General features: G+C 41.4%; 1 protein-coding gene across 4 annotated transcripts in view; it reads right to left on the reverse strand.

Annotated features, from left to right (window-relative positions):
• The window catches only part of Scgdelta (sarcoglycan delta), a 287,276-nt gene that overhangs the window by 79,485 nt on the left and 182,591 nt on the right, over positions 1-25,200 (reverse strand). For all 4 annotated transcript variants that reach the window (XM_076420930.1, XM_076420932.1, XM_076420933.1 and 1 more), the window contains one exon: positions 24,458-24,516. In XM_076420930.1, coding sequence (XP_076277045.1) covers positions 24,458-24,516 — 59 coding nt within the window. The remainder of the gene's footprint in view (positions 1-24,457; positions 24,517-25,200) is intronic.

The following is a 25,200-nucleotide window of genomic DNA, read 5'->3' on the forward strand; positions in this document are numbered from 1 at the left end:
AGTATGCCTTCGAAGGAGGAGAGACCGGCGGCAGCGCGAAGTATCGCGAAAGAAGGGGTCACGCGAGCCGGAACGGAACAAAAGGGTGCACAACAGGGCGCCTCTAATTTCCGGTCCGAACAGCAAGAAACAGCGAAAAATTCGAAATCTCGGGGGACCGGTGTCCGGCAGTCGATCGGAGCTGCATTATTAAAGGGTCTCCGGTGCGACGACGTACTGGGTTTCAAACTGTAGTTTATTTAGTTGAAAAGTTCGCCGCGAGGCGGACGAGATAGCCAGGAGAAGAGGAAACAAGGGACCGGCAGAGAAGAGAAACAAGAAAAAGGGTGGCTAGAGGGGGTTGCGAGATACGAGGCAGCATGAGCTTCAGCATCGCACGTGCGGTGCAAACCTGACGTATCAGCACACCGCGAACTTTATCTTCTCCTCTAGCCCTGCATTGCCATCGACGCCAAACACGAGGCTCCATCATGTTTTCTTTTCTAGCCGTGTGGGTCCTCCGTAAGAGACAGAGACGAAGAGACGAGTTGGAGAGATGAAGACGTTGAGGAACAGGTGAAACGAAGGAAGACGCAGCCCATGGGGATACCTGGTATGCAAATTATCTTCGGCTTCCTTCGCGTAGAGATTCGAAAAGTTTTACGTTCGCGTGTTAGTTTACTACTGGCTTTGCTGGAACGTGACGCTAGCCACGTGGATCATACGTGGAAAACTATCAGGTAGTTCCCTGTCCTGTGAAGAAGGCTGTGCAGATTTATTAACGTCCCTTGGCGGTTGTGGCAAGTCTTTTTCAAAACTGAAACGAAATGAGTTGTCACTGATTTTATCATTCACTGTTAGTTGAACTATAAAAATGTTTCCACTACATAGAAATTTTGTATGTAAACTTAACCCTTTGCACTCGGAGCTATTTTAACTTGAAAATTAAACATTTTTTCCGACCTAGAATAATTCCATTCGTATATGATTTTTTCATTTTACGAATATGAAATTGACATAATACCTCATATGTGTAGTAATTGATTAGATACCAACATATTTAATAATGTAAACAATATTGTGAATAATGGTACAGCAATTTTTAGTGATGACTCTGAGTCAAACCTCGACTGCTAAGGGATGTAAAAGTCCTTAGATTTATTATAGTTATAGCTCAAAAATCGTAAAAACGAATATTTAATGGAGTCGTAGCGAGATAAGCAGACAGAGCCAGTCCTCAATTTTCTTGGTTGGCTAAAACTCGTGTACCGTAGCGTCTCTCTTATCTCCACCATCAAATCCTGATTGTCGGAAAATGATAGGAATCGCGAACGGCTAGGTGGCGGTCTGGTGGCAGCGGTTTACGTGATCTCATAAAAATGTTAATGACAGTGGAGTACGTGTTCACATTTGGTGAAATCGCACGTAAGGTGGAGACGAACCAGGGCATTGTTGTCGATCATTAGACGGTCCCCCGTTTCTTTCAGTTTTATACGTCGCCAGTCGCCACAGACCCTTTTCTTTGACTCCCTGTCCATTAGTTTCTTGTTTTCTCCTCGACGGTGTTTTTCTCTGTAACGCCGTCACTTCTTACCTGTTCCCATCTCCCGGAAACGATAAACTCTTAAATGCCATTTGTCTCGAGTTTATGGGGCCACCGTAAGACCGCCGATATCAACACCGTTGTTGATAGTGTCCATTTGGACGGGGAGCGTCATGACTCAGGAGCTTAACTCGACTCTCGACCGGAAGTGTTTCATCGTTCCAGTCATCACTTCAAGTACGAGAATCCTCGTACGACTTATTTATTTATTACCCTCGTGGAGCTATTCTTGAGCCAGACTCGCGATACGTGGCTCGCAACATAATTAATAATAATGTCATCCTTATTGCGCTCAGTAGATCATAAAAAATACTCGCAGTAGAATGAAGACTCTTGGAAAGTATTGAGATAGGAATAGAAGAAATACGTATGGCGTATTTTATTCACAAACGAAGAAATACGCAAACTTAAAAATAAACAAAAAATAAAATGAAGAACAACAAAATAATCCTCCCGAGGGATAGATTCAGCATTAAATAGTTTTAGTATTCAGTACTTAGTATTTCCACATTCTTAGTTCACCGAATAATCAGAGCAAGAATTAGATATATTTTAATTCTACAGGGTGTCCCAAAAGTCCTTCAACAGCCGGAAATGGGAGGTTCCTGACGTCAGTTGAAGCGACATTTTCCTTAGCACAAATGTTATCCGCGGCTTTGTTTAGGAGTTATTAACGAAAAACACGGACCAATCAGAGCGCGACCTAGATGCGAGTTGGCACAGTCGGCCAATAGACAATTGGCGCGCCGGGCCGTCTGTGCCAACTCGCGTCTAGGTCGCGCTCTGATTGGTCCGTGTTTTTCGTTAATAGCTCCTAAACAAAGCCGCGGGTAACATTTTGGTAAGGAAAATTTCGCTTTAAATGACGCCAGGAACCTCCCATTTCCGGCTGTTGAAGGAATTTTTGGACACCCTGTATATAAGTCAGAAAATGGGGCATGCATAAAGTAAAATTTTAATGTCGCCTAATGTGTCGATGCCACTTGCAATCTATTAATAGCTGATATAACTGTAGTTAATAGTTGAAGTGATCGTCTCGTATTCACGGCTGAATAAAATAATATTCTGACGTGAACAATTTCCTCTGAGAGGTATGAATGTTGTATGAAAAGTTCACATACTACCATTAAATGATTTGGTCGCTCTTTCCCGTACCAATATGGCGGCGATCTTACCTGTATATTATCGTTCCAGGAATATACTTATTTCGAAGTTATTATTATTAATTCAGTCACCTCGAACTTCATTTAATTTGTATGTCGATTCTGTAACCGACTGCTGAATGCATAAAATCAAATATCGTACATGCAGTTCATGATTTGAACAAATTGATCAGAACATTGGATTTATTATGCGTAAATTATCGAGTCAATCGTGAAGACTCGGCGCCTCGAAGAAGATAAAATATTCAAGCCCACAGCTTCGCTCTTCGAAGCGTAAACTCGACTTCTCGATGTCCCACTTCGACAGAAAAGGAGTCGAGCGACCTCCTCCAATCGCGAAATTGCTTTGGAGTCGTCGTTGAAGCAACGGGTCGAGGGCAACAGGCAGATGACGATTTCGAAGATGACGCCACGGAATAATTGCACCCGTTCGAAGCTCCGCGAGTTTGATTCGAAAAGTTCGGGAGAGGAGCGTTAATGGCGCTGCGAAGAAATGAAAACGAAAACGCAAGCGGCACGTCGCTGTCGGTTGTATGTTCGTATGCACATTTACCAGGGAACGCGCAGCTGTGTGCAATTCCGCTTATTTCGCTGGCAGCCCAAGTACTTTGCGAGCATAATGAGTAGCATTAGGTTGGAACGCGTTTCAGCACGGGACAGCAACAAAGTTCCTTCTTGTCACGATTCGCCTAGCCGAAACGTTACCCCGCGACGCCGGTAAATGCCGAGGAAATGTTCTCGAGCTTCATCGGCAGCGATTGTTACATGTAGAATCGAATCATCATTAAGAATCTTTAGATTGATTACTGTTAGATTTTTCACCAATTTACTCGAATCTACTCTGCTGACTCGTATCTACAAAAAGCATTTTAGAAATTTTAAAAAGTTTTTAGAAAGCTTTACTATTTTCTTCTCGCAAATCAGACCAATTGCAATTTTTTAAAAATTCGAGTGGATTAGTTTTGCTGTTACATTTTACAGCATATTTCAGGAAACGCATTTAAAGGATTCGTATCTTTCTGTACTTGTATCAGTCGCTCGGTACCAAAAATGGCAAAAGGTGCCTCATGTTATCAAATCTTTTTATACGCTTTTAGGAGAATATTTTCGTACAGGTGTACTACTATAAATACGTTAGTGCGAACATCAACCCGAAAAGTTCCTACAGAATCCAGCTAGCTGACTTAATAAAACCAGAATTATAGAGTTAACGTTGATCAAATTGGATGCTACTTTAACTTTTGCACTCTGAAAGTCCTAATAAAAATTTCGGTTTTCTTGAAGGTACCACAATAAAAATGAATTTCGAAACCAGGTCACAGATTAGTGTCGCTCACATGTGACCAACGATGCAGTTCGCGTGCGGAGTAGGAAGTTGTGAGTGTCTAACGATACTTGTTTCTCTGGGTAACAAGGTGTAAGCGTTTCTCCAGGATCGGGACCAGCAACAGAACAACGCAAAGTAGCCGGTTGGAAATGCAGTGGCCTAAACTGATCATACCGGAACAATCGCGCGAATGTCCGCTGTTCGGTCTGGTTAGCAACCGAGCCTAATGGGAATCGTGTTGTGTAAAGTCTGTGTCGGTCCCACATGGATTTAATCGGGTACAGGGAGGAAATTTGTACCCGGGTGACAGTTTCCCTGGAAAATTATTGGTCCGATGACACCGGGGGACACGGGGGACACGGGGGGACAGGGTCCAGTAATGCGAGTGTTTGCTAGCGTTTGCCCAGGAGAACAGAAGTATATATGATTCTGGTGGGGAGATAAAGAGAGACGGCGGCAGAGGTCGAGACAGGGAGAGGAAACAGATTGAGACGTAGAAAGGGCGTCTAGGGTTATCTTTCGGATGCAAACCCGCCTCCCCTGGCCGCATTCCCATAGAAATCACACGTAATGCAGCTCGTATACACGTGTACCGGTGAATGCAGGTACGCGCACGCGATACACGCGAAGGATTCTCCTGGCTCGAACAAGCTACCTAATGCTGGGGGATGATAATGCAGACCCGCGGGAGCCTTTTCGTCTCGCGCACCATGACTGCAGTTTGTATGCATCCCTCTCCTGCCGCCCGGTAAATGCGTCCTTGCAGAAGAACGCCACGGCCAGGAAATAAGGGATTCCCCGCGCAAAAATCGAGCCTGCGAATCGTTTCATGCAGATCCACTGTATTCTGACTTTAAACTGGATGAGACTTCGATATTTGCCTTGAATTGAGTTCCGACTCGTTTGATTAAACCGCTTTGTCCCGTTGAAAAGTCCTTTATGATGTACCAGCGCGGAACACAGGAATTCGTAAAGACTTGCTTTGTTATTTCGCGTCAATAGACGGAATTTCAAATTTATTTGTTTGCATTGAAATACTTGATCACGCTCCCAGCTCGGATAAAACGAATTACACCTCGCCATGCGGTCCACAGTACAGTAGAAGGAATCCGCGTTTCTACCGGGACAAAATTCCAAACACAAACGACTTTTTTGAAGATACCAAAAAACTCGCCCTTTTACATCGTGATATATTTTCACCTTGCTAAGTGGTACGCAGCTGGTCGGCCAAACCCGTACATAAAACAACGAGCATACTCATCGCGCTAGTATTGAACACACAATCACTTGTCGAGCGTTTGAATGAGTAATAATTCAAGATTAAATTATTAGTGTGTGGAAAATTTTGGGATGTTTGCGTTGAATGGAAAACCGAATGAAAAATGAAATAACATTGGCACGCAATAGAGCATTTGGAACCGAGGATTAATTAAAAAGGTGTCGAAAATAGCTGTTTCAACTGTTCTATTTCGGTCCCGACTGAATCGGTTACGAGAACCGAAATAATTTTACAATACCTATTGTTAAAATCGCAACTGACCTAAGTTCGGTTATAGTTCTACTATCGAATCTGGTATCGGTTCTACTATTTCGAATCTGCATTTATTACGGTTCTATATGTGTCCTGATATCGATTGTAATATCGGTACTATTTCAGTTATAATTATACCGCTTACGGTTACGGTTATATTCATTTTGTGTCGATTATTATTCACAGTAGGGTCTTCTCGCCGATTTCAGTAACCTTAAAATATGTTTTCAGTGTCGTTATTCTGGACAAACTTTTTGTATACATATCACTGCCGGTCAGCCTTAATGTCTGAAATGTGATGCCAATTAATGGGCAATACATGTACATATATGGCCAGTCTGCCGGCTAATCGATAATGATCCAGCAATACAATACTTCAGTGAACACCGTCTTTCGTAGTTCTCACAGCTAAATCTATCCCGCTCGGCTGTTGTCACTATTAATAGATGTAGATCACACCATTATCACCTGGCTGCGTCTCTAGCTCGCATAAGTATCATCAATGATCCCAAATGCAATTGCAAGGTGGAGGATGAGACTCTGCACCATGTTTTATGGCAATGTAATTTGTATAATGATGAAAGACTAAAATTAATTGAAAAGCTCCGAAAAATCAACGTTCTGCTACCTATAGATGTTTCACTGCTAGTAGCCAAGCCTAACGTCAAGGCTTGCCTTTACATGTTGTCATTCTTTAAAAGCTGCGGTCTGAGTATACATATAAGTATTTCCATAAGTGTTCTCATATAAGTACGCCTGGTTGGCTTGTTTACAGTCTACATTGTGTCCAGTATACATGTGTTCATATTAATGTTTATATATTTGTATATTCCTATTCTGTAAAAATTTCTTTTGGTCGTCATTCTTATATTGAATATTATATTATGTTGAAATAAATCTCTTACGAGATTATCTACAATAAAAAAAATCGATGATGACACGTGCTCCGTGTTTTTATTTCTTTTTTGTCGTTGTGACAAAGTGATCAGATCATCAGGTAACAAGACGGATTGGCAGTGTGTAAATGTCAGAGATAGGGAACATGCTCGAACGTACGTTTCCTGGCACGTCGATCCAAAGATCATGCCATAAGGCGAGCAAACGTTTGAGCGACGCGTCTCGAACCCGGATCGAAGCCGGATTTCTATTTCCGGGAATATAAACGATCGCGTCTCAATAGAGGAGGAGAATAAATCTAACGGAAGCTGCTCTCCCTGGCAATGATCCTGAGCGTGCAGTCTCTCTTTCCCGTTTCTCTGTCATGGTGCCGCAGCGCAGCTATCCTCCGCCATTTATTCCACTCGTGTTTGCCGCGGAATGGATTCACCGATACGGAGTTCTTTCTGTTGCCACCGTGAAGGAAAACAGATCTCTCAATATACAACTGGCACATTTGTAATACTATTATCCATATTTTTGGTTCTGTTCAGTCACATTTTGAATTATTGTGATTCAAGCAAATTAGAGAACATTCGCGTACTGCAGGCTTGACAGAATTTCGAGATCAACTTCGGGACACAAATGTCCCTTCCATCCTGTACAAATACTATTCTTCCTTGATCTCTTACCACTAGCGTCGATCTTAGGAAAGGATAGCAAGTAACAAACAGTATCTGTATAAATCACCCAATTACTTTTCCCGAAAAACAAGTTACTAATTATATTGCCACACAAAGAATAAATTGAAAATAGTCGCGTATATTATACAAATATAGATAATCCGTATTTTGATGAAATAACTTCTGTACCATACTTCGAATGAAATTGCAGCAAAGTTGAAACTAAATTCCGAAACAGAATTTATTTATATCTGGATCACAATGAAAGCTAACCGTGTCAATTGAATTATAAGGTATAATGGACGCCCACGGCAAAAATGACGATTCAAATGTAAATTCATACATGAAATATATTTGAACAGATAATTAATTCTATACCGTGTAAAATACAATATAACCAAGTTGACCCAGTTACAGAAATAGTGGCGGCGGTATTCGAACAAAGAAAAAACGAACAAAGAAGCAAATATGACGATATGTAGATGCTCATATGTTCCATTATCAATTGAATACAATGAATATGTGTAACATAAAAAATGTTAACCTTTTTGATAGCCCAGTAGTTGAAATATTATTGATTCAAAGATTTCTGGTAAACCTCCATAAATTCACAACATCTTGCACATTTGTTACACATGTATCGTGACATTACTGTACGACAGGACGCAAGCATAAACGCTGGATTTAGCTGGCCGCACGGTCCGCCGCTCGCAGATTCAAATAATCGTTTCGAACTGGTCGCGTTGGTCCATGACTCAAAGACGGTGCATCGGTCGCGTCGAAAATAGTATAGCGTTACAAGCTCCGCGACGACACAAGCCACTCGTGTGAAAAAGCGAAAGAGAGGAAAGTTCACAGGCTCGAGCGGGTCTTCGTCTTCCCGCCACGTTGTAATTTTCTTTTACGGGAATGCGGTTACTCAAGACGGGGAAATATTCAAATTCTCAACTCGTCGGTCCGCGGTGAGGCGAGCGAGGAAGTTTCTCGAGTCGACGAGTGAGCGCGGTTTCACCGGGAGATGTAAAAAGGTGGATCCTTTATCCGATCCAATTTGTACAATTACGGTGAGATCGGGGAACGCAAATATCGGAGGGACTTAACGGGGAGAACGGAGAGTTCCCAGCGATGGTAAGAGATCGAGAAGTGGATACGACTGGGGAACGTTAATTCGAGATTCCTCGCAGGACGTCTGCCGAGGATTTCGCCGAGGATCCGGCCCGGTGGATATCTCTGAAGAAAGCTGGTCCGCAGACGCGAGAAAGGAGGCTGTGCTCGCTGCGAGCTGTCGCCGAATCCCAAGGGCTAACCGATTTCCAATTCCCCGATATTCATGACGTCCTCGCTGTGTGTTTGCTGATTGAGGTTCTCCTGTCTCGCGACTCCTTTTATTTTTTTACCGTCTACCAAGAGGAGAGCGTACGCGTGCGGGAACAGCGGCCAAAGGAACTCTCTCTCTCCCCCTGTACGTCTTACTCGCGCGTACAAAAAAAGGAGTAGAAGAGGATCGGAGAAAAAGAGTCGACGCTGATCAAACGGGAACGCCGCCCGCGTGTCTCGTGCGTTGACAAGGAAACGACAGAATAGTGTCTTTCGCTTCCCCGATCGAACCCGTTGTGACATTGAAAAAGGGAAACATCTGGCACAATGTGCTACAGACGTTTCCGAATCGAGCGCGTCTGCAGACAAAGTTTTTAGCATTCGCGAAACTATCCAATGACTGAATGCAACTAAACAATGGCCTTTGCAAGTGTAGAAATTGGTAACTTTAGTTTGTCCAACGAGACAACTAACTGATTCTGTGATTACTATTTTTAATACTTTTTTGATTTTTGCACCGGTTGCTACGGTAGGACTTTCAGTCATACATGCATTTGAATGCACCTCGTATTTAATTTGCCTCATAACTGTTCTCAAGCACAAATTGTTCCCATTCAAGACCACGCGAGTGCGCCGAATAGAATAAAGGCTGAAAGGAGCCCGGTCCAGGTGAATATTGAACGAAGAACCCTTCCTTCAGAATCACAAAGACATACGTAAACGCAACGCCTATGAAAAAAAGCTACGCCCGGAAAATGGAAACTCGGCGTTATTCCGCGAGGTCGACAGATGCATTGTAACGCAGTGCGCGTAACGCGAAAGTAGAGAAGTATTGCATATTCATAGGGTCGTGAAGCCCTTTAACGCGCTGCCGTTGGATACCCAAATAGCGATCGCGTATTGTGGGTTATCAAAGCGTCACCAGTAAAATGTCGCTCGAATAAACGCCAGGTTTTGAATGTCCATGCGTCGCGTACAATGAAAAACTTCTCACCGGCAACCTTTCACACGGTAGCAGTAAAACTGTGGAAACTTTGCTTTTCCGCGTTTTCGTTATTCTCCGTGTGATTCGGAGGAGTGCGATTTACATTAACGATCATCGCGGAGTGGAAGGATGCTCTACTACTCGAGCGCGCCCATGACGTTCGAGAATATTTGACGAAATTCTCAATGCAAAAGAATCCAATAGTATCCGATTGGATTAACCCTTTGCACTCGGAGCTATTTTAACTGGAAAATTAAACATTTCTTCCAACCTAGAATAATTCCACTGTAAACGATTTTTTTCATTTTACGGATATGCAATTGATATAATACCTCGTACGATAATTAAATGTTTAGTAATTAATTAAGTACTAACATATTCAATAACGTAAACAATATTGTGAATAATGGTGCAGCAATTTTTAGTGGTGACTCCGAGGCACCCCTCGACTACTAAGGGTTAAAATGGAATAAGACTCTTCAGTCTCCTTACTCTTAACCTAACTTACTCTTAAGAGTAAGATTAATCTTACTCTTATGTTATTTGCAGTACGAATCAGTTTTTCAACTGATTGTTGCTTCATTTTTTATTGAGAATGAGATTGTAGCTTGTTGAATCAGTTTGTCACCTTCAGATTTGTAAATGTCCGATATTTTTTCTCGAATTCGGATACAACACTAAATTCTGCGTAAAAAAGTATTATACCAAATCCGAGGTTATTCTCATAAAAAGAAATGTGAAATAGTCTACTTGTTCTTGGGCGAACTCAATTTTCATCCAGGGAGCACTGTATTTTGGTACTCTGTTTTCAATCTTCTCGTACTCATCCGACCCTTCTTTGACCGATTACCTTGTCCTTTGGTGTCTAAGTCTTTCCTGCACACGTTCACAGTTTCACGACAGAAGATGTTGCTTTCCTTTATTCTGTGATCTTCAGTTTGCCGTGCCGCTTCAGCCCGGTTGCTAAAAATCGAACGCAAGCGCATCCCGCGACGTCGAACCAACTGGTAGTCGATCGCGTGAAATATTTGGAATGTTTTGGGTCGCAGAGGCACCAGCACAGATTTCCTTGGCGTATCGAGAACGGGCGGGACAGACTGTTCTCGCCGCGTCTTCTGACGCGTGAATTTGTTCCTGCGCGCGTAGTACATCCTTACCTTCCGCCCTCGTGACTTTTTCATTTTCGCACAAAGCACCTATCCGAGTCCATCTGCGAGTACAGGGTGCATCGTCTGTTTCCCACGTCAACCTCCCTCTTCTCTCTTGTTCCAGTCTCCGGGTTTCGTTAGCCACCCTGCTTCTCTCTCCTCTACCCCTGTATTCTGTATCAATATTTGCCCGCGAGGAAGCGGCGAGGCATACGGGACGAAAAAACTGAGGAATAAACGATGGACGAACGTTGTTCGACGCGAGAGAACCAACGGGAGCGTGAACGAAGAGCTGCCGGAATGTTTCCCATTCGCGGCGGAAGTTTGAAGCTCGCCTTGCTCGAGATTTGTTTTATGACAAAGCGCAAACTTTGATAGGTTCTGTGGGCCACGCGGGAAGTCGTAAACATTTTGCTTCTTCTCTAGATAAATGATTTCCCTTCTCTCGCCCCGCCACGCTGCGCCTCGCTTCATCTCGCCCAGGTGCTCCCCGGTGCAAAGGGGAGAAGGGGAACGAATGATAATTAAAGACCGGGCAGACCATAAGGCATGAAAGTGGCGAAATTACTTTTATAACGCCAAGAACTCGAAATATTCATGTTACGAAATCTACAATAAGATCCATTTTATTCATGTCTTACGATTCTACCATTATTGGCTCTTTGTATAATTTGTATTTGTTTTTAACTTTCCTGCAATACAAATAGTGTGTACTACTAATTACACTATAAAGAATCAGTTAATAACAAATATGAAACACGTATACACGTCACAACAATAACGTGAACCTAACATTATTTTGGTTACTGTATGCAGTAATTTTTATTCATTCTGTGCAATAGGAAAATTGCAAATGGAGTTTCGATGTCAAACATATAGAATATATCGAGTCAATTAAATTTGGAGGAATTTCACGAGAGTGAAATTTGATATTTAATCAGTTGTGCATATTGTAGAAAATTGAACGTTACCAAGGAACGTTAACTAGAATTTTTCCACGGTCGAGCTGTTCTGAACTGCAACAATATCATGGACAGGCGCATGCAACGTGAAATTAATTGAGATACAGTGGCGGTGGCATAAATCTACTTGAACTTCGCCGTAACCACGATATGTACGCTACTTCAACAGCATGCTTCGACGCCGAAACGAATGGTTGTGAAATTTAACGGGATACCGCCGTTGCATTAAACAGTGGCCCTTCGTTGACCACACTGAACAATTCTCTGCGGTCTATTAACGTATTCGGCGGCACAAAATAGTACGAATTCCCGCCAAAATCTGAATTCTACGCCTCGAAATTAAAATTATTTACACATTGTGCTTGTACAATTCACAATTCAATACATTGCACACCCTCGATTGCCATTTTATATTTAAACCTTTTCTTCGAAATTATTATTTCAGTAGAAAATGACATCCATTCTAGTAGTCAGTTATTTTTTCCAGTATTCTTTAAATGGATTTTTTCTCTAATTTTGAGAAGATTCCTTCGAAATTATTATTACAATAAAAAATTAAATAATGAATCGCCAAACATATGTTCAAATCCATTTCGTTGCTCTAAAACTGTATTTACTAATTTTTGAGTGTTAGTATAATTATTAAAATTTGTATGTGCTGTAGAACTGCACTTATTTTCTCCAGGAACGTTTAGATGGATTTTTTGAAACGAAAACGTGTACGAGAACGTAATTAGAGCAAATTTCCATATGCGAATCTATTTAAACGTTTTAATCTCGCGCATGCATTTCCCATATCCATGTGAATGAATTTTTAAATGCTAATCAATCACATCGAAGGATATAATTTTTTCGTCATACATTATTAAGTACTAAAATTCACGCGAATTAAACCAAATATAAATTGCAAGATCGAGTTTTTCCAAACTCTATTACATATTCCATTTCGAATTTCCGGCCGTCTTTTAATGACTGGGGAACATTTTATTAACTAGTTTTTTTTGCAACGAGGACTTCATCAGAATAAATATTCGTTTGAAATTTTTCGTATAAAAATGGAAATTCTGTCCATTTTCCGCACTGGAATAATAATTCTTTTCCATAAATCCGACATAGTCGAAACACGAACAATGGTATTAAATGTCCAGCTGGTTTTTACAATTAATGTATACGAAAAAAAGAAAAACGTTAATTAGCATAAATGTCAGGATTCATACATTTGCAATAACCTTCCATTGGCACAATGGAACAACACGAGAAATTAACCAAATTCCATCAATTCCATTTCAATATCCGTTTCGCGAGCCTCTGTCAGGAGGAAATATATTTGAATCCGAGTAGCGCTTTTGTATAAATTATTTGACGGGAAAGGCGACTCCACAGCCACCGGTAATCGCATGCCGTGATGTGAGTGATCCATATTTGAACTCTTAATTCGAGAGTGTGTTTAACGGTCTCTCGCACGGAGTCACGCGTGCAGAATCATATTCAAAGCGAGTGATTATATCGAAGCGGTCGCGACACGGCGAGCAGGGAATAAAATAATAAACCGTGACGCGACACGGAACGGCCGTCGAATTGACAAAGGACGAACGACGGCGTTAATCGGCGGGAATATCGAAAAACATCTGTCGCGGCAATGCTACCGGAAACTGGCCGCGCAAATCGCTTCGGAAAACAGGCGTTCGCTCGTGGCCCGTCGAGTAATAACACAATCTCGTCATTGTCTGGTGCTCGTGTCGTCGCTGATAATGATTAGTTCTCATGGCCTCTTCGGAAAACCAGCTTCAGAATATGAATTATCGAACATCAATCGGCATCGATTTTACCATAGCAATTAATGTAAAACTTGGTAATATGAAACGTCTGATTGTAAAAGCTTGCCAAAAGTAGAGGCTTTTGTTCTTTTTTTGTGAAACCTACGCGAGAGTACTTACAAAGTAATAAGTAGATTGCTAATGTTTATGCAGTTTAAAATTGTTGTAGACAAATTTTAGGAAGTGGATTCAAATAAAATTTTATTTCCACTGGAAACAGCCTTTGTAGATCAAAAAAGAAATAAACGACTGAGAAAACTTTCTGTTGTATTTTATACTTTAATATTTATTGAAAATTTTCGTACGACATAAACGCATGAAGATCCGCAGTCTAGTAATAAGTAAAGGGTATCTTTATATGCGAAAAAAAGTTGGATTTACTCCATTTCATTAAGCTCACATGGTTGCAGACCCTCTGAAGTTATTATCCAGAATATGTCTAAAATACATTCTAGTTTCGTCGGCGACTGTTTGTGCGGCAATCCAGCGCAGACAGCGCGACCAGCATCGATTAACCATCTCGCGTAATCGCGGGACATAGCGTCGCGCGATGGTCGGTGATTTTCGTCGGTCGAAAATGCGCTGTGGTGCGAATCGATTAACATCGCCAGCGAAAGTAATTGACATCGATGAATCCGGCCTCTAGCCGACCGATGCTGAATACGAAGAAATCTAATTATCCCCCAGCTCTCGACCGAGTGCCATTGAAAAGATCTGCTGCGCGATCGGGGTACGGGGAGGAGGGCTGTCGAGTGTTCCACAGGAAAAGAAAGTTGTTTTCAAGGGAAATCGTCGGTTAGATTTCTCCTTTTTTTCGCTCGCTGCGCAGCCAGCTTGGGCCCGGGAAAACGGTGTAGCTTTCAATTGTCGATGAATTGGCAAACGATTCGATAATTACTCGGAAACTTTCGCGACAAGTTTTCTGGGAGCCAAACACGAGACAGAATAGGGGGTGAGAGAGGGTGCGCAGGGAGTAGAGAATGGAGCGCGAGCGAGGCGGAGGCGGGCCGAACCGGATGTAGATCCGGCTCCACGTTCGGGCGAGTTCGTCGGCTTATTTTCCAAATGCAAATGCCCGGAATAATCCATATTTTACGTCAAGATGACACCGCGTTGCCGACCAGGCCGACGATAGCTTTTTCTTTCGTTCTATCTATCGTTCTTTACGCTCCTGTCGCCCCACCTCCACCAGCAGGACGAAAGTTTATGCGACAAGTTTGTCGCGGAGTTTCGACGCCTTTGTCGGCGGGAAAAGGACAAGAGATTCCCGACGTCACGCTTGACCCCATCCATCGATACGTTTCACGGAAATTTTGTTCGTCGTGTGCTTCAATAACGGATCGATTATATTATTAGAGATCGACGCGACGCACAATGGTCCAGAATCGTAAAGTAGGGGGGCAAAATTCATATATCTTTTTAACTATGCAGTATTTATTATTGAGCACAGTGTTGGGGTTTTTCAATTAGTTGAATCGAAACCTGGGATTATTTTTGTGTTGATATTGAAACTACCCTTATAAAATCGAATTACCCTATGAAATCGAAAATTTTCTAATTGATTTAAAAAATAATTTTAGGCGAAGGTTAAACTTCACCTCCGGAAACAAAAAATCTTCAACTTTTTAAATGTAATTCTGCAGATTTTAGCGACACCTTATCTGGAAAAAATGCTTAGAATCGCTCAACTTTATGCACGCATAATTTTTGAACCAGTGAATTCCTAACATTAAAACTTGGATTTTCAGCATTTTCTCGCAAGAATCTACAGGATCACGTATAAAATAGTTAAAAATTTTTGATTCCCTGAGCCGAATTTCAGCCTAAATACATATATATGAAATGACATTGCAAAGCAAACTGGTTGGTTTCCCCTATTTTTAATTTATTAAAAGAGTCATAAACCAAAAATATTAGTTACAAATAATAAAGTTTGTCTTGAGATGACTAAACCTGTTCAAAGAAACGAACAAATTTAATGTGTTAAAAACAAAGAATTGTGGGACATATGGACATAATATGACACACCTTGCAATTACTCGTAGAAATATTCTTGTACTTTTACTGCAACAACTTCCAAAAATCACAGGCATAGAATGGCAGCGGTTAATGTCAACTGGTAACGGTCAAAGTTTATTGCCCCATTCGGATTTGCTGCCAACTGCAGGTATTAAACCTTCCACAGTTACCTCAAAATAGCTTGGTTCATTCGAGTTCTAAAATCACGATGATTCATAAGCTAAGAAAGACGGTAAGAAACAGGAATGTTGTTACGTTATAGAAATGTTTGTATTATTATATTTTCTTGTACAATTGCGTAGTGTATTATCCTTAAATGATATACTCGAGATGGAAAATCTTTCGTCTGGGAAACATTGTATGGTACCGAGCCGTGTTCGTTAGAAACCGGTTCTTGTTTGCGTAAGTAGAATATGTTCGCGAAATTTTCCATCAGCAGTATAACACTGTACCACCACTTTGCCGAGTGCATGTATGTTTTCGGTTTTGCGTTTCACACGAGGGGAGAAAAGTACTTGGGTCAAAGCCCCAGTTTATCGTCGAAAGAGAGTTCCAAGAGTGCGTGATGAATCGTGGGAAACTTCGTCGAGTTATACATTCTTGTGAAACGCAAAAGTTTAAAACTCGGTTTTATGGTGCCTTAGTTAGTGCAGTTGCGTTCGCGAAATACAATTTTAAATGAAATCGTCTCCCGCGGTACGATACGCTTTCATGGTTCTAAACGATTTGTTAACAAACTTTCGCGCGTTCTTTAACACAGCTAAATTCTCATAAAGTATAGATTTAGGAGGCCTATTGTTTCGTCTGCGACAGATGATAGTTTTCTAGAATAGAATGGAGATATTTTTTAATATACAATTTTTCAATTTACGATTTCTATTTCCTACTTACAATTCTCTATCGTTCTTACTCATTTTAGTAATTCCGTAAATAAATTTTTACTTTCTTGTGTACTTTCATATTAATTGTATCATTTAAAAAACATTGTCTTATAGTGGAATTTCCAAAGATATGCACGTATTTTTTTAGTCGAGTGACCCGAACACACCATTAGTGTAAGTTTTGATGACCACCGTAGGAGGGTTAATTACTGTAGCCGTGAGAAAAATCGTACGGCAAGTACAACATAGACAAATTCTCTATAAATAAAACTAATAAATTTAATCATTTCAATTCCTTTTTGTGGAATATGTGGCAGATAGCATTCCTAAGAGGACTTTTCCATTTGGTAACTTTTAATGTACATTTTTATTAGTCTGGAATGCGTTATTAGTTTTGTCATTTTGATAGGTACATGTTACCTATAAAAATGACAAGATGAATTTTGTTTACACATTGTGCAGCTTCAATTGTAATACATGCTCTACTAAAGACATCTACACAGTCATTTCTTATGAAATCATTGTTATTATTTCAATAATTGCAATATAAAATATCTGGAACCGATCATTTCGTCCAGTGGTGGTAGGTTTAGTGTTAAAGGAGAACAAATGGTGCTAGCGATCGTGTTAACTTGTGACGTGGTATCTCATCGGTGTTGAGTGGTTAGGTCAAGGGTAAGGGGATAGCTGTCGCACAATAGAACTCAACAAGCTCAATGAAGCAGGAGTGGCGCGCCGGCTGCTCGTGGTACGGCCGAGGAACATGGAGACGCGGCCTAAATTTACGTTTTGTTTATCCAGGTATCTGTACTTGGAGCGGCGGGTGCAGCATAATGCGTCTGTGCTTGCGAGAGAACGTCTCCGAGTTTAACTTGGAAACAAGCCACGGCACTCGTATCGAGGAGTAAATCCGGGGCGGCGTGTTCTCCGCGCTTATTGTTCGGCAACGTGCACGTATACGAACACGTGCCCTCCCCGGCATCAGAACCGAGCGAGCCCTTATTCCCCCGCGAAATTATGGAGTGCCGTTTGGCGGGCTAATTGCTATTTTAATAATAGACTGGTGGAGGATAAGCTAGAAGGGAAGGGGTAAAGAGAAAGGAAAACCTACTCGACCGAAACGAGAACCGTTTGAATGGCGGCGAAAGTCGCCGGATTTGTGCTGGCAACGCGCCATCGGACGGTCAAATGCATTTCGAAGCAATATGGCTGATACATGTACGGAAGCACGTTGTTTGTTTGATAGTTTTCCTCGTGCACGGTCCACGCTCCTGAACGAAATTGAAATGGAAACGTCGCCGAGCCTTGGAGTAATGACCTATTAGCATACTAGCGTTATCATCGCTCTGTATATTCTGGACCAGTTTAAGCTGATTATTCGTGGACAAGAGGATTTTAATAGAAAATAGAAAACACAGCTGAGGACGAAAAATGTTTCCATTTAAAATGATACAAGTACTGTTATCATTCTGAGTAATGGGAACATTGCGATATATCTGAGTAATGGAAACGAATCTAAAAAACTTGTATTTATCTAAGGCTGTAACATGGGAATGTTAAAAGCTTGTGTAAAGGTACAAAAATAAATCCCGACTGATTTCATTAATAATTGATCCTTATAGGATTTTATTCAGCGAATTTTCACTTGAAATATGTGAAGTATTTTTATACCCTTCATTTACGTTCGACGACAGTTTTGACTGACCTTTCATTTCGTTATTGATCTACCACACTTACACGCAAAGGTACAAGTACAAAAATATCTGAACACAATCTAGTTCATTGTAATCAATAAATTGAAATTAAAAACCGTGAATATACTCCCAGTTGACCGAGTACGTATATAGTTGGTAAAATCTTTTAAAATTCTTATCCGTGTTGGAGAAATAATTTTAAAAAACTATCTAAGCTATATAGAAACAGTATTTATACGATTAAACAGTGACATGAGCTCTTATCTGATTTCTGCGTCCTAAAATTAAGGCAAACAATTTTTATTTTGCATAAAATTCCGCAATTCGAGTAATAGTAACCGCATCCACTTTGATCAGAGAGAGAGAGAGAGAGAGAGAGAGAGAGAGAGAGAGAGAGAGAGAGAGATCACGTTTGAACTAACGATTACTCGACCACAAGATTCACATAATGAGAGTACTAAATAATTGTGCCAAACAGAATTGTGGTTTTTACCTATAATCCGATATTACCAAGGAACAATCAACTGATGCAGTAATCAGAGCTGCTCCGCGGGATCGATGAAGTTCCTATAATTGAAATAACATCGCGGTATTTTCTTTCAATCTAGCTGGATAAGGAGCAACGGCGGCCTCGATCTGTATCCAGAGATCAAGAAAATTGTTTCTCATCGGAACAGAAAATTGCAACGGAAAAATTCGTTAATCTAGTCGCGGGATCTTCCATGAACAGAACAAAATGACATTATTCCCCGGAAACGAAGTAGGAAGACAAGAATGAAAATTCAAGCTACATAAACAGTTGGCTCGAATTACACGATCAACATTCATAGAATCGATCAAGGTGAAACGTAATAACTGCTTGATCCGTCCCGGTGCGCTTGGGGTTTCAGTTTGGTAATCCGCTGAATAACGCTCACGAGTTTTCTCCCCGTTATTCCGCAACGATGTTAACAATAATTTTCTATCAATTATGAAGCGCTGTCATAATTACCGGAACGGGAGAGAAACCGCTGCGCTGGAAGCTGAACAGTGCCGTGGATCACGCCAATTCGGTCCGTTTTTCCAGCGGTCCTGGATCCAATGATTTTACGACACGAACTGTTTGCTTATTATTTTTTCTGCCGATTTGCGGACGAACGAAAATGAAAAATCATCGAAGCGTAGCTGGAACCGAGTACGTCCGAGCGTCCCTGGTGAAACGTATGGTCGGAACCAATTAAAAGTTCGCGGCTGCCGAAGCCAATTACCTATACCGGGCCGCTGCAAGAGAAACTGTCGGCTGATCCGGAAAACGCTCGGCCACGCCGCGCCATTTCGAATTGCTCGCGCGCTCGTTTTCTCGGACGAATTTGCTCGCGCAACGACAAGCTCCTCTCGAAACCTATGCCTAATCGCACGTTCATAATTAATCGCTTGTCAGATACGTATAGACTGCGCGAGAGCTTAAACGTGCCGTCGAGCGCGTCCATATTCCGGCTCGTTTTGCAACGTGTACACGAAGATGGAGTGGCTGCCAGTCATTTACCATCGTTCAGTCATTCGCCATCGAACCACGGGAATTCGGAAAGAAAATCCGCTAACACACGTTACCCACTAAGCCATTTCTGTTACAGACCAGCTACCGAAATTTCGATGCGTGCCACTTTGTCTTTGAGTTAAGGTGGCTGGGTCCGCGCAAATGAATATCGGGACAGGGGATATGCTGACTTCGAAAAAAACCTCTTGCTGCACAAAATTACATACATTTGCTACGTAAGCCCTTATCAGCAAATTTGATATTCACGGATTCACTTATCTGCGGCTGCGGCTCTCCGCGTACTAAGAAAATGATGTTCTTCATACGTTTATTGCATGTGAAATATCTTATTTTTAACAGTAACGTTAAACAAACGTACCTTTTTTAACAAATATCACATAATGGTATCGTCAATAAATATATATTTATCCACTGTCTTCAATATATGTCATTCAACACAAATTATAAGCGTGCATCAAACACTATGCATCATATGTGAAGCATAGTACGTGGTGATACAAAACACCATGCATCACGCATGATTCACGAGACAGTGAACCTGTTAAAATATTTTTAAAAAAATATTGTCAATGGGTCATATCCACCTACCTAGACTTTGTCGCGCTAATTGACATCCAGTTTGTCACTAAGTTGAGTGAGAAACAGACTTTGCAGAAGAGATGAAGAAAAATAATGCAGAAATTATTAAATATATCTAATTTTCTGATTTCCTGTGATTTTTAAATCTGCTCAAATCAAGTGTTACTACTCACTTATCTATTTTTTTATTATTTAAAGAATCGTCCTTTGGTTGCAGAACTAAGAAGATTCTACTATATGGGGTATGACCGAATAACATATGTATTATGTATACGTATATGCATGTATGTATTTACGAGAAAATGCAATTTGTCACATGAAATTTACAAAAAACTTATCCTTTCGAAAAATACAAATTGCATCATGGCAAGCGGTACAGAGCTGAAAATAATTTTCTACAAAAAGAAAACCCCAAAATGCAGAATAAAATCTCTGCAATGCAAGGTCCCATTTAAAGAGAAAATTCACTTTGAACGATCCCGCGCGCATGCATTCGTCCCCGTAATAAGTAGAAGCGGCCTGTAATGATCAGACGTGTTAACCAAACTCTATTACACGGTGTGTATCGTGTCGCGCGTACCAGATGACACTCATTTGCAGCGTGTCGGAGTATAACGAGCCGCTGATAACCATATAAATTCGAATTTTGCGAGTAGACTGTTTAAAGTTTTATATAATTTCGTACCGTGGCGTAATTAGTACCGGCCGGCAATAAATCTCGTAAGGTTCCCGATTGTAATTCAGACTTCGGTAGTCGTTACGGTAAGTTTCCGAGTTCCGGGATCAGTCTGTGAATTAATCACTGTTACCGAAACACGGCGTACTATTACGATAAAGATTCGAGTTCGAGAAGGGGGCGAGGGTCGAACGGGCATCAAGCGCACGGGGTAAAACATCGCGGCGCGGCGCAACGGCAGCACCGTTGTCTCGCCGCGCCGTCTATTACGTCGTCGTCCGCGTGATAAATGGTCGGGTGAAAAAATTGTAACGGAACCGCGCGATTCTTTCTCCGCGCCGGTTTTTCTCCCGTAACGCTTCTTCCTAAGCGACGTATAATTTTTCCTGCTGCTCGCAAATAAATATCACGTCTGTCACCATTATCCTCGAACAGATACGTCTTCCTTCGAATCGCTAATGTTTAATGCTTCTCCCCGCCACGTTACTATGCTCGACAATATAATAAAACACTTTACGTACATTTAAACTCATTATATTGTTGACACATTGTTGACCGGATGCAATGAAATGGATCGTGCTTACTGGTTTTCACCGAAATCGTAACAGTTCGGATATAAAAGATGCCATTTAGGTAGACTTTAGGTGTGACTACCGAGTATCAATATTTTATCGATATTGTCAACATTAAAAATATGTAGGCATTATTATATTATATATTATTTTCCTGTATCATACCCATCTTTAATATTCGTGACTCACGACTCACTTAAACTTTCGGTCATAAGTTATAATTTACAAAAATATGAAATAGAATATCACATTCTTTGGAGATTTACGAAGGATTTTATACGAACACCCGGACTGTGACAATACTTTTGTTCGACACCGTATGCGTGGCGGCGACTCGTTAAACTCTTTCGAAACGGTTCAATTTGATATTGTTCCTCGGTTCAGTCGCCGAACAGTGCGTTCATTCGCGGAATAACAATGCAAACAAACCGCACATTAGAACTCGCCTCGTGCGAGTGAGAAATTATGATTTCCGTCGGGCCGTGTAGAAGCGACATTTGACCGGCATCGCGGCGCGGCGGTTCACTTAATACCGAAGATATCATTGCACACTGCAAATTCCGTCGGGGTGGTTGCGCTATCTGTACGGAGGCAACCGTTCGCCATTTTATGGCTTTGAAATGATTTTCTAGTCCCCAGTTTCGAAGCGGCGGTTAACACGCGACGACACGTGACCGGCCGCCCCGTACCCGCGTCCAGAAATTATTATCGGCCTGGCGAAACTTGACGCCGAGAATTCTATACGCGTACCTATGTATATCTCGGGGCACGTTTCACTTTTAGTGAGCCCCGGTTCGAAATCCGTGACGTCCGGGTCTCGTAACTTCCGGCGTCTCGTGCCACACCTAATCAGACCCCGTACGTCCTCGTGTGCGCTCGGACTTGAAACCGCTCGTTCCGATTAATTGGAACACATTGCACCTGGGAATCGCAGGTGTAATGAAAGATAATCGTTCTCGTCTGCTCGCCCTTTCGCCGCAGTTACATCGCCGCCGACACGAAAGCCTCGATTCTCTATTAAAAGTATTGCAATCGGCTGTTGGAACTAACGGCCCTTGGAACAGGGTCGTGTGGCAACCGCATTAAAGAGACCACTGTAGATTGGGATTGCAACAGTTTAAAAAATATGTGTTTCAATCCGTTATATCGAGGCACCGATTGAAATAGTTGTATAGAACGTTTATTTTGAATAGCTGTTCTGCAGAACAGTGTGTCTATTAGGCGTATGCAAAAGTATTAGTCTTTTTCAACCGTTCGTACATAATGACTAGACTGCAGATTTTTATGCCAAATAAAAATGTTCTTCATCAATTACAAGATTCTGGAGCTAAATCAAAATCGGTTACTTCCTTTAATACTATTAACAGGACAAAAGTAATGTGTTGATATTCTTACAGTTTTTAATGTTTCTATTGTTTAAAATTGCGGCTGCTCATTTTTGTTATAAATGCATAAAATTCGCAGTCTAATAATGGCTTATACTTATAATCGTCATACTCTTCTGCCTTTGTGTGCAATTGTTTGTTTGCTATCGATGTGCATAAGTAATCAATTTCATTATCGATATGTTGGGAAGAAGTAAAACTTGTAAATTAACTCTATACCTACCTAAACAGACAGGTTCATTGACTTATTTTCACGTGCATACAATTTACGCCATTCTCCAATGTTAGAAAACATCGTTAGCATGCAACAATATTCTAATTTGTAATCAAATGAACGTCATATTAATCAAAATTCCACCTTCATCCATAAAACTGTGCTCCACTTGATGACAGTTTGATGAATTTATTTATATCGAATCTGATCGTGTGAGAAAGTTCAATTCAATTTGCCTGCTTAGTCGAATATTTAGTATAATATTTGTCTACGAGATACGATATCTGACGGTAAACCGGAATTTTCCCTCCTGAAATACTAAAAAAAAAAATCGGCACACACTACTGTAAATCAATAACTCGGCAAAAACCACTCGTATCTCCAACGTCGGCGAGAGTTTTCGTTCCGCGACCAAGTTAACTAGATTAGCAGTTGGAATTTCAATTTTAGACGATCTCAAGGCCAACGATATTGCAAAACGGCGGAGATGGGGTTGTATTTCGAAAATGGTCCAGGGAATGGGTATCACGGTTACGATACGCGAATATACTCGGCCATCAGCAGGAGTTGATATTGAACTTATAGTGAATGAGATTTCCTTAGCCCGACCAAATCCTTCCACTATTCGCGTGAAATGCGGAAGCAATGATATTTTTTCCGTCCATTCATTCTTATGGGACAGCACTGCGAGCTCAGGTTTCATTTTAAATAACATTGCCGTGTTTTCCACGTTCGGACCGTTTCCATTTGTTCCACGGTATTGAAACGAGGAAACAAAATACTCCTCTAAGCTCGCCGCTGGGCAGAAAGTAAAATCGAGTTAAAAATTGAGAATGAACAAAACGAGCTCCCGAACATAAACGAAAAGCGCGGGGGCACGAACGAGGATGATAGATATATACTTCTATGGTCGAGCCGTCGATGTCAGTTTAATTATTTCGGCTCTAAATCTGTTGAATTTTTCCACCCGTAAATTGGAAATAAAATATTCTCCCAGGCAAAATAGCTGCGAGCAATCGAAAAATCCGCGTTCCCGTCTCCGCTCACTAAATCTTCCGTCTCGTTAATAGCCCGGAGAGCTGAAACTGACTTTCGTTTTCGAAAATTCATTGGCTTTTAACGTGACACACGCCGTTGTTGCAAATCGAACGCCGGGAATCCTCGTACGTTCTTTCCAACGAGAGAAACGATGTAACCGAATTGCTCGCGGACAAAGCTGATTTCACGGATCGATGGTAATTCGGGCACATATTGTTGACCATGTAATTGCCCCCAGAACTACGGGATTCACGAGTCACACAATTTCTCTGGAGCATTTGTCGCGAATTCGTTGTCTGATTCGCCGCAGACCGAGCGATCGCTAACCTTGAATTACCTATTCGAGGAACCAGAAACCCTAGGTGATATCTAACGCGGCGTTTTCTCTCGTGTTTCTGCCCGGATTCGCTTTGAACCCGGATCCCGGTAAACGTAATTAAACTTCGGCAAGTGTAAAAAGCTGGTACTCACCTCAGTCTAGTGTTTCCCGAATGCGGCGACTCCTCAGGCGATTTGTAACTGTTGCCAGTCTGAAACACAAAAGAACCACGTTCTAGAAACCTCTCTCAAGCTCCCGTTCGCTTTCTCTGTTCTACCGGTGGAAAAACTTGTGTAGTTTTGCGCGCAGTATTTTCTTGTATAATTGGGATCAGTGTCAATTAGTAGTTGATGAACTTTATACGTTCATAGTGTTCAAAATATGCGAAATAATGCAGGGTTTGTGTAAGTCACTTAGATTTACGCAACGCATGTTTTACAGTTTCGTTATGAGCACAGATAAAAAAGTTTAAAAACACGATCTTCACTTTTTACTTCGAAATTCCAAGCAACTCAAGTTCATTGTTGTGAAAGTTATCCTCGATTGTATTTCTTGGACCCCCAGTATATTACGATAAAAGTGATTAAAGAGCTGAATGACTAATAAACTAATGTAAAATAGCCACTTTTAGTACACCGTTGATTTAAATGTTCATCGAAAGATATCTGATTGTTGTAGACCGTGGTACATATCCATGAATTGCGTCCGTCACCCGTGTAATCGAATCAATTATCGGTCAATGTAGCAGTGTCCTACGATGGTTTATAGTGGAATGTAATAATCTTGGAAATGTAATGCTTAATTCCATCAAAACGATGTCCGAGGGTCGCAGCCGTCACAGAACAACCGTCTCCAAAAGCAATATACTTGTTCCTCGTCGACGAGCCCGGCCACC

Source organism: Lasioglossum baleicum, chromosome 3 (genome assembly GCF_051020765.1).
Source record: "Lasioglossum baleicum chromosome 3, iyLasBale1, whole genome shotgun sequence".
Classification (NCBI taxonomy): domain Eukaryota; kingdom Metazoa; phylum Arthropoda; class Insecta; order Hymenoptera; family Halictidae; genus Lasioglossum; species Lasioglossum baleicum.